The sequence below is a fragment of the Otolemur garnettii genome, unplaced genomic scaffold (genome assembly GCF_000181295.1).
Source record: "Otolemur garnettii isolate 467f Iridium unplaced genomic scaffold, OtoGar3 scaffold00094, whole genome shotgun sequence".
NCBI classification, from domain to species: Eukaryota; Metazoa; Chordata; class Mammalia; order Primates; family Galagidae; genus Otolemur; species Otolemur garnettii.
The window spans coordinates 7,705,441-7,715,664 of NW_003852489.1; the positions used below are offsets into that span (position 1 = coordinate 7,705,441).

Consider the following 10,224-nt stretch of genomic DNA (forward strand, 5'->3'; position numbering starts at 1 on the left):
GCTGGGCACAGTGGCTCAGGTAATCTGAACACTCTGAGAGGCCAAAGCAAGTGGATTGCTTGAGCTCCAGAGTTTGAGATCAGCCTGAGGAAAAATGAGACCCTGTTTCTACTAAAAATAGAAAAACTAGCCCAGCATGGTGGCCAGCACCTGTAGTCCCAGCTACTCCAGAGGCTGAAGCAAGAGGATCTCTTGAGCTCAAGAGTTTGAGGTTACTGTGAGCTCTGATGCTACACAGGGCAACCAAGTGAGGCTCTGTCTCAAAAAACAAAAAAAAAAAGAAAAACAATAACTATCAATGTGGCCCAGAGATCTGTTACATAGAGAGGCCTGAGCAAATAAGTAGGCAGAATGAGGTTAATGGGAGCCAAGTTTCTCACTGCTAGAGGAGAGAGGGAAATATACAGAAAGGGGAAGCCTGAAATAACTGTAGCGTTGACTTGGAATCCGAAGTAGTGGTATACACTTTTGGCTTTTTATAGAGGCAAAAAGATGATATAGAAATTGCTAGCACATGTCACGCAAGCTGCACGGTCGGAGTCACAGCACTTCTTCCCAATGTGCCTGGACGGGGCCTCAGATGGTTTTCAACACAGAGCTCCATTCCACCACTAACTGACAAAACCTAGTAGCCATCCCTGAACTAGGCATTTCCTAAGGTCCCCACTAAGCTTCTCTATAGTGAAATTCAGAAACCAGGAGAGGGTTCTCAAAGGGATCCACTCCCGAGGCTCAGAAAAAGCTAAGACTGAGGGCTGTATAGAGAACCCAAGCAAGCCAGAACACTTTCAGAGAGCTCCCCTGTGTCTTCACAGCAGAGTGGTTAGGAACACAGACCTTACACAGTGGATTAAGGACACAGCCTGAGTTTGAACCCACCTCCACTTACCAATTGTCAAAGCTTAGGCCTTGCCTCTGAGCCTCAGTTTCCTCAGCTGCTGCTATAAAGATTAAATGGGCCAATATTCATAAAGCATTTGGGACAGTGGCTAGGAGGTGCAGCAACCATTACATAAGCAAATTCTCTACTGAGCATCAGAGCCCTCCTGTGCCCAGGGAATGGTAAGGGGTGGGGATAAGGCTGCAGGTTCTGCTGAAGAGTTTAAAAGAGGATTTCCCAGCCCTCTTCCATAAGACCTAGCCTAGGGGATTGCAGACCTCATACCACTGCCTCAAATGCCTTCAATCTCCAGCTGAACAGATCCTAAATCTCCACGCCCTGCTTGGCCTTGTTATGAGGCCTGGAACCAGAGTCAGGCGTAGGACACATCAGCTTTTGAGGATCTTTTGCTAAGTCAGAGGCAGTGCCCCCAGCCTGTGCCTAAGGCAGGGCTGGCTTACCTCAAAGGAGTTAAACTTACTGCCCCTGAGGATGGGAGGCAACGTCCTCCCTTGAACCTTGAGTCTCCCTCTTTCCCTCACATCACCCTCACCCTGCAGGATGTGAAATTGCTGAGGCATTGCTGCTTTTCTACTTCCATGCAAAATCTTAGTTCCCTTATTTTAAAAAATATTTGGCTTCAATGATCAGTCCTCAACCCTGAGGAGTCTCAGAATACCCCGCAGGCCAGATTTCCTCCTGCAGCAGCTCCCCACAGGATGAAGGTCTCCATGGCTGCCCTCTCCTTGCTCTTGCTCCTGCTCCTCGGCGCCACCGCCCCAGGGGCCAGAGCTAAGTCCTCCTCACGTGAGTGCACCTTGTCTTCCTCCTTCCCAGGCCCTGTGGGGAAATAGCAAGGTGGCTGGGCAGACAGGGAGGAGGGCTTGAGCAGGAGCTTAGGGGGCTTCTCCAACCGGTTTCATCCCCACCCTCTGCGGGAGCAGAACCCCTTCCTCTCAAGGCCACAGAGGGAAGCCTGTCCCATTGCTGTTAGGCAAAAGAGTGGCCCACCCTTTGGGGGGATATCATCCCCAGCTTGACGAGCAGTGTCCAGAGCCCCTCAAAGCCACTTTGTCTATCAGCCTCCTGAGATTTGGGCCCACCTGCTCCCCAAGTCCCCTGTGCCTGTGAATGCAGTGCTGCTTGGGTCTGGGCTGGGGGAAAACACAAGGCCACCTCCCAGGGTCCCTCCCAGGCCCCCTTTCCTCAGCTTCTTTCTCAGGAGGACCTGCCTTTACTGACAGCCAAAACCATTTCTCTCCCTTCTGTTGACCTCTTTTCCCTTTCAGAATCTGTAGGGAAACACAGAAAGTCGTGGAAATAACATTAGTCTAAAGTTAATAGGAACCTGGACAATGGGACTGGCCTCTCGGAAGTCATTTGTCAGTTCCAAGGAACAAGGTGGGAGAGTCAGAGCCCTGAGCAGGTCTCAGGGACCAGGGATCCTTATTCCACCCTTTGGATAGAGAGGATGCTGCCTGGAATGGTGCTGGATAACAGGACCAGGCCTTTCTCTTCCCACCTAAGCATCTGGCCACCCCCAGACAGCTGAGGCCATGGCCTTGTGCACCCTTGTTTCTGCCCACCTTGGTCACACACTAGGCAGACACTTGGTGTTTCTACTCCATGACCACAACATGTGCTGGTCTGCACAGGGCCCTTGGCCAGCAAGACCTTTCCTACTAACCTCCGTAACTATAAACATTCCTCCTGTAAGAGCCACAAAATGTCACAGTCAGGAAAAAGCTGAAATATCACCTCATCTGGTGATTTTCAAAACGTTTTAGACCATGAAACCTTTTCTTCAAGCAAAAATCTCCCACAGAAGCCCAACATGTAAAACTGAAAAAGGAGTTATATGGGGTGCAATCCCCAAGGCACCATTCTCAAATGCACCAGCACCTCAAAGAGAGTCTGTGAAGCCCCCCGAGACCCAGGGAGCTCGGTGTAAAAACCAAAGTCCAAAGGCCTCGTTTACAGAGGAGGAAACTAAGAGGAAAAGCGAAATGGTCACAGTAGGAAGAGAACAAAGGCAAGACCGGGTTAGGATTTGGGTGTCCCGACTCTACAACCTTAGTCCTTGGGGCTCAGTGTGGGTATCCTCCCCTCTCTGCAAGCTGAGTGTTCAATGGGGGGGGACACGGGCAGGATGGGGTCCAGGAGGAGCTGGCTCTGCATCCCCAAAGGCCCTGTCTCCTAATCCCTGTTGGGATGTCTTTCATTTAAATAGTCCTCCTATCCTTTCTGAATAAGGCATACAGCTTGGGTGGCATTGGCCAAGCCACCAGCTTCCCCTGCGAGTCGGCCCCCAGAGGTGGTCTGTGCTCACCCAGAAGACCTGGGTTTGCTGCTCTTCAGCCCCAGGGTTGAAAATCATCAGCCAGTGTCTCCAGCAGGAGTTGAAGAAGAGGAGGGAGAGTGACTGCTGATGATGGAGGGACAGGTGCCTGAGGAGCACCACGGTGAGAAGAGAGGATGGAGCTTCTCCAGAGCTCCCGTCTGAGCTCTGCCGAGTTGTCTCTCTCCCACGCCCTTGGGCTGCAGAAGCAGCCAGCAGTATCGCCTCAGCATCTCCCCCGTGTCCCCTCAGGAGGACCTTACCACCCCGCCGAGTGCTGTTTCACCTATGCTACCCGTGAGCTCCCACGTCACCGCATTTCGGATTATTATGAGACCAGCAGCCAGTGCTCCAAGCCTGGAATTGTGTAGGTGGCACTCACACACCACACGGGGGTGGAGAGGAACCAGCAGGGCCTGAAGAAGAGGGAGGGGAGGATGTGGAGTGGGGACCCCCAGGGCACCTCCCAAGTGAGACTACACAGAGAGAGGCAGCCAAGAGGCAATGTGGGGGCTTTCTGGCCGGAGCCTCCAGAAGCGGTGGGAAAGCTGGCATGGGGAGGTGTCAGGAAGGAGAAGGAAAGAGGGCACTTCCTCAGGGGGACACGGAGACTGGATGGGTCTGTGAGTCCTAGGGAAGGGCGTGTCTCAGAGAGGAGCCTGGGCCTGGGACGCCTCTATCAGAGAAAGGAGAAACAGTCTAGGTCAGGTGGGGAATTGGGAGGGCAGGGAGGACAGGCTCTCTCTTCCACCCCTCAGTTTGTAATCCTTCTCCCTCTCACTCCACAGCTTCATCACTAAAAAGGGCCATTATATCTGCGGCAACCCTAGTGACAAGTGGGTCCAGGACTACATCAAGGACATGGAGGAGAACTGAGTGACCCAGAGGCAGTGGGACAAGTGCAGATCAGAGCTCTAAAGAGGAAAAGGCCCCTCTGCTGCCCCCGGCTCTCAGCCCCAGCCACCCCCTGCAAGCTGCCCTGCCTTGAATTAAAAAACATTCATGCTTTTCATTCCCTTCATTCATTTCTGCTGAATTAACTTATCGCCTGTGGCCTGAGGACAACAGTGAGCCTAGCCTGACCGTGTCAGCCTCGGCATCAAGCTTAACTCTGCAGAAGTTTTGCCAGAGCCTGGTGCAAAAAATGGGTCAGGCCCATGATGGGGGTAGTAAGAAGCAGAAGGTGACAAAATGCAGTGTGAAGGCCACTTCCTGGGCAGGAACAATAACATCATTTCCTTAGTGCTTTCTGCTTTCCAAGCACTCTGCTAAGCAATCTAATGTGCATTCTTTTATTTTTAAGCTTCACAATAAGTGTAAAAGCTAAGAATCATCACCTGATTTTACAGGTAAAACTTCATAAAGGCCTCTGCATAGCAGTCAAGTTCCATAGCTCTTTCTTTCTATGTTGTTTCCAAGGCCTTTCCTCACTGCTGTCTGGGATAGGAATGATTCAGGGACACATTTTATCCAATCCCTCCCACTCCTTCACTTACATACACCAGGGTGTACTATAATTGTTTTACTCATGTACTCATTTTTATATCCTCCACAAGGCCCAGCAGAAGGCCTGGCACATACCAGGTGCTCAGGTAATGGATAGATGGATGGGTGGGTGGGTGGATGGATAGATGGATGGATGGATGCATGGATGAGTGGGTGGATGGGTGGATGGGTGGGTGGGTAAATAGATGGACAGATGAATGGATGAATGGACAGTGGACAGATGGATGAATGAATGAGCAGATGGATGAGTGGGTGGGTGGATGGGTAGATGGGTGGATGAGTGGGTAGATGGATGGATGGGTGGGTGGATGGATAGATAGGTGGATGGATGGATAGGTGGATGGATGGATGAATGGTGGATGGATTGATAGATGGATAGATGGGTGGATGGATGGATGGGTAGATAGATGGATGAATGGATGGATTGATGGATGAGTGGATGGATGAGTGGGTGGGTGGATGGGTAGATGGGTGGATGAGTGGGTAGATGGATGAATGGATGGATGGGCAGGTGGATGGATAGATAGGTGGATGGATGGATGGACGAATAGTAGATGGATTGATAGATGGATAGATGGGTGGATGGATGGATGGGTAGATAGATGGATGAACGGATGAATGGATGGATGAATGAGTGGATGGATGAGTGGGTGGGTGGATGAGTAGATGCGTGGATGAGTGGGTAGATAGATGGATGAATGAGCAGATGGATGAGTGGGTACATGGATGGATGGATGGATGGATGGATGGATGGATGGGCAGGTAGATGGATAGATGGATGGACAAATGGGCAGGTGGATGGATGGATGGATGGGAGGGTAGATGGATGGATGGGTGGATGGATGGATGGGAGGGTAGATGGATGGATGGGTGGATGGATGGGTGGATGGATGGATGGATGAGTGGATAGATGGATGGATGAGCAGATGGGTGGGTGGATGAGTAGGTAGATGGATGGATGGGTGAATGGATAGATGGATGAATGGATGAGCAGATGGGTGGGTGGATGAGTAGGTAGATGGATGGATGGGTGGATGGTAGATGAGTGGATGGATGGATGGGCAGATGGATGAATGGATGGATAGGTGGATGGACAATGGAGAGAAGGAGGGATAAATGAAATGAAACAGGAATCAAGAGGATGCCTATGTTCCAAGACACCCAAGAATCAGCTCTCAAACCTATCTTCAGGCCTCAAGAAGGAGCTTGGTGTGTTTGGAGTAAGAGCATGGAAGGGACTATGGCTGCCATTCCCTGGCCTCCCACCTTCCACAGACAAGGGCTTGTGGGCCAAGGTGTCTGACTGCCTTGAACCCACAGGGACTAATAGCATTATATGGTCTACCTATCTATGAGCATTCATGCCACCTGGTAAGGATGTGCACTTCCCCTTTCGGCCCTGCCTCCCACTCCTCTCAACTCCGGAAACATGTCAGATCCCCTATCTCTTCTCTGATAGTGTCTTCAACCTGGAAACGGCTCCAGGTTGTCAGGCGCACGGGGTCGGAGCGCCCTCTGCTGGTCACAGTTGGCCATAGTGGCAGGGTTGGATAAACCCAGCCTACCGATACCCAGCAAGGACCAGCCAGCCACACATAAAAATCAGTCTGAAGTTCAAGGCCATGGGAGATAAACAAAACATGGAAAAGTAATCCAGACATTTCAGTAACAAATGGGGACTTAAGGATCAAGTATGCTGCTTTGTCAGAGTATTAGTAGCATAATCTGTGACATGAAACAACGTGAGTTCAGTCATGTGTCCCTGGACTGGGGGTGGAGTCACCTTTCTCAGTGGCCACTAAACCCTACTCTTGCCTCATTTGTGCTATAATCCTGCTTTATGCTCACCCTCCCCAAGACAGACCACCTGGGGAAAACGGGAAGTTCATCCCTCGCTCCCCTTTCCCCATTATAGAGATTTTAACACGATAAAATCCAACATCCGGTTTTCAGCGCTGTCTCTCCACCTTCCAGCCATGTGAACTTGGACAATTTATTTAACCTCTTTAAGCCTCAGTGAAGTACTAACTGCTACTTCACCTGCAAGCTGGCTGACCCAGGCACATTCATCACATTCCTTCTCCAGCTGTTCCTTCACTTGCATTCAATATTACTGAGTTCAACTCTGCACCAGGCCACAGCTCCCCAACCCTCCCTTTTAGCAAACACCAAGGCCTGTTGTTTCTCCCCCAGCACGGTCAGAGTCCAGAGAACAGAGCAGCTGGAGAGTAGATGACCAGCTGCAAGAAGGACATCTCTGTTCAGCTGTCCCCTGAAGCTGTCTCACCCCACGGAGAGGATGAAGGCCTCTGTGACTGCCTTCTTTCTCCTCATCTTCATCCTCATCGCTACTTCTGCTTTTTGCAGCCAGCCGAGTAAGTCCACTTGTCCCTGCAGATCAGGGATGAGAAAGGGGCAGGTGGCAGGGATGTAACACCAAGAGTGCTGTGAGGCCTCTGGCCTTGTCAGCCCTGGAGGGCTCCCCCACTTTCATGCTTAGCTTCTGTTCTCAAATTCTCCCCTTTGTAAGTAGAGCTGGGCTTGGTCCAGAGCCTTTCAGCATTAGGAGAGCAAGGATTGATCATTTGGAAGGAAGAGCCCAGAAAGTAATAGAAAATACAATAAAGAGTGTCTGTAATGAAGGGGAGGGTGAGACGCCCAGATGAGAAAAGGAGCAGGAGCTCTAGGAGAACGAGTTGGGAGAGAGAGGTTGAAGCCACCATGGGGACTAAGCCCAGGGATGGGGAGAATGGACCTAGACACCCCTTCCTCTCAGTGGCGTTCTGGGACTGTCAGACACCCAGAGTGAGTCCCAGGGGATGGCCAAGAGTGCCCATCCTCCATCTCCAGCCCAAGACTAAATAAAGTCTTCAGGAAAGAGGGAAGGGGTTAAAAGGTTGGGAGCTATGATAAGAGGTAGAATTGGGAGCTTTGGGGCAGAGAATTTGTTTTGCCCACTCTCTACCCTCTGCCCCTACTATCATTTAATAGCACCTGGTGATGGGGGAGGGAAAAGAACACTCAGGCATCCATATACCCGCCTAAGGCTGCCCAGCCCTAATTTTCTTCCTTAAGTCTACCCTGGGCATGCTACCCTGACTGCCTGTATACACAGGAGGGAGCAAGGGTCAAGTGCACCTGGTAATCTGCTGCCACACTGTTAGGTTAGCTCTGGTCTCTGTAAACTTTGCTTTAAGAACCAGGGACATGAATGTCACTTAGAGATGGAACTGTGTACAGGGTCACTTAAGGAGGAACTGTGTGTGTGTGATGAATGGGAAGAGGCAACAGTGTTGTTCCAGAAGGGCAGTCAGGCCAGTGCAGGGGGTTCAGATGTAAAGGAAGAGAAAATAGCCCACACAAAGTGTGGGTCAGCCAGACGGTGCTCTGGAGATGTCCCAAGCTTTGACACCAGCTGGAGGCAAGGGATCAGGCTGCAAAGAGATTTGCACCCTGCAGGTTTGAGGACTCAGGGAGGTCTCTGGTCTGACCTCCTGTGTAGTATCCCCAACTGGTGGGTAGTCAGAGGAGCTCAAGGGAAACCCAGTGACATAAACAGTCAAGTCCAGCCAACCTGCAAGTATCAAAGAGAAGGCAGGGGAGACGGGGAAAGGCCATTTCCAAGGCAAGAAGAATTATCATTATTACCATTTGCTTTTAATTATAATAGAGTAAGCACTAATTGAATCTTTCTGTGTGCCAGGCTCTGCGTTAAGGGCTTTACAAGCATTTTCTCAACTAATTCTCACCATGAGCCTAGGAAATAACCATCATTTTACCTCGATTTAATGGATGAGGAAAATGAAAGCTATGGCGGTAAAGAAATTTGCCCATAATTCAAAGCAAAATCAGGTCAGGATTCTGACTCAAGCTGTCTGACCCTGAAGCCTAAATCATACATTTTTCCTCCTGCCCTAATGTCTCACTCATGACTCCACCCTTTTTCTCTCTCTAATCTCAACCTCTCCCGGGCCTCTAGGATAATCTAAATTCCCCTAGAGTTCAATCGGTATGTGACCAGGCCTTCCCCTCTCTGTCCCAGTCCCAGTAGCATCTCTCTCCAGGCCTCCCTTCTCACCTGGCATTCCAGCCACCCCCAAATGCTCAGGGATCCCCAAACACACTGAGCTTCCCCATCTTCGGGCCTTCCTACATTTCTTTCTTCCAGATCCTACCACACCCTTGTCTGTCTAAATCCTGCTTGCTCTTTAAGAATCAACTCACATGGCCCAGCGCGGTGGCTCATGCCTGTAATCCTAGCACTCTGGGAGACGGAGGCTGGTGGAGCCTGAGCTCACAGGTTTGAGACCAGCCTGAGCAAGAGTGAGGCACTATCTCCACTAAAAATGAAAAACTGAGGCCAGAGGATCCCTTGAGCCCAAAAGTCTAAGGTTGCTGTGAGCTATGATGCCACAGTACTCTATCCAGGGGGACAGAGTGAGACTCTGTCTCAAAAAAAAAAGAATCAACTCGGCAACACTTGCTTTGAGACCTGTTCCTCAACCACCAAGGCTGGGTCAGGTGTGCTCATCCACAGACCCTCCCACCACAGACGATTCTATCCTGCACAACATCCTAGTGTAGCATTTAATAATCTTTCCCTGTCCCTTTTTACCCTGACTGGTCCGTAAGCTACTCAAGGCTAAGTGGCTGTGTCTTCCTCATGTTCTTACCCCACAGAGCTGGCAGGCAACTCAAGCTCCAAACATGTTTGGCAGATCAACTCATGAGCAAACAAAACAGTGAGGCAGCTCCCTTCTAGGTCATCAGCCAGTGTGAATAACCAAGTCATTTGTCCTTGGGCGCTTAGTTAGAGGCTGAAGATTCTACCTGTATATCCCCAGAGGAGTTCATCTTTTTTTTTTAATTTTTTTTTATTGTTGGGGATTCATTGAGGGTACAAGTTCATCTTTTTCACTTTCTTTACTGCACATCAAGCCGCCATCAGTCCCTGCTGACAGATGGTTTTGCTATGAGAGGAGTGAAATGCAATTGGTGGGAGGAGGTGGTAGGCAGCTATGGTCTCCCTTCTCTGCCTCCCTGGCTCAGCCTGCACTGTGATTCCTTCAGAAATTCCTGAGTCGGTGAACCATCCACCCACCTGCTGCATGAAGTATCATGAGAAAGTGTTGCCAAGGAAACTGGTGGCAGGATACAGAAAGGCCCTCAACTGTCATCTGCCAGCAATCATGTAAGTACTTTGCTACAGATACCACTGTGGCGAGCCAGGGACCCTGGGGACAGGAATGGGATCCCAGGACCAGTAGGTCTCAATGCTAGAAGTAGTGGAATCATGGCTAAGGGTTTGGATCCCAGGGGCCTGGGTTTGGTTCTTGATTTTGCCACTTATACCTGTGTGGTCCAACAGATGGCAGCCATTATGAAATCCAAGCCAGAGGGTCAGGGGTCCTCAAACTTTTTAAACGGGGCCAGTTCACTGTCCTTCAGACCGTTGGAGGGCTGGACTGCAGGCCCCAGGACAGGTCGGCCACTAAGCAGG

General features: G+C 50.5%; 2 protein-coding genes across 2 annotated transcripts in view; both read left to right on the plus strand.

Annotated features, from left to right (window-relative positions):
* The first annotated feature begins 1,529 nt into the window (after positions 1-1,529).
* Positions 1,530-4,239, plus strand: CCL14 (C-C motif chemokine ligand 14). Its single transcript, XM_003795626.3, has 3 exons — positions 1,530-1,687; positions 3,471-3,585; positions 4,007-4,239. Exons 1-3 carry the CDS (start codon positions 1,600-1,602, stop codon positions 4,092-4,094), a joined length of 291 nt encoding a protein of 96 aa, XP_003795674.1. The 5' UTR covers positions 1,530-1,599; the 3' UTR covers positions 4,095-4,239.
* Positions 4,240-6,918: 2,679 nt separating this feature from the next.
* Positions 6,919-10,224, plus strand: part of CCL16 (C-C motif chemokine ligand 16) — a 4,502-nt gene continuing 1,196 nt past the window's right edge. The window contains exons 1-2 of the mRNA XM_003795659.3: positions 6,919-7,099; positions 9,795-9,915. Of these exons, the coding sequence (XP_003795707.1) occupies positions 7,024-7,099; positions 9,795-9,915 (197 nt within the window). The 5' untranslated portion in view covers positions 6,919-7,023. The remainder of the gene's footprint in view (positions 7,100-9,794; positions 9,916-10,224) is intronic.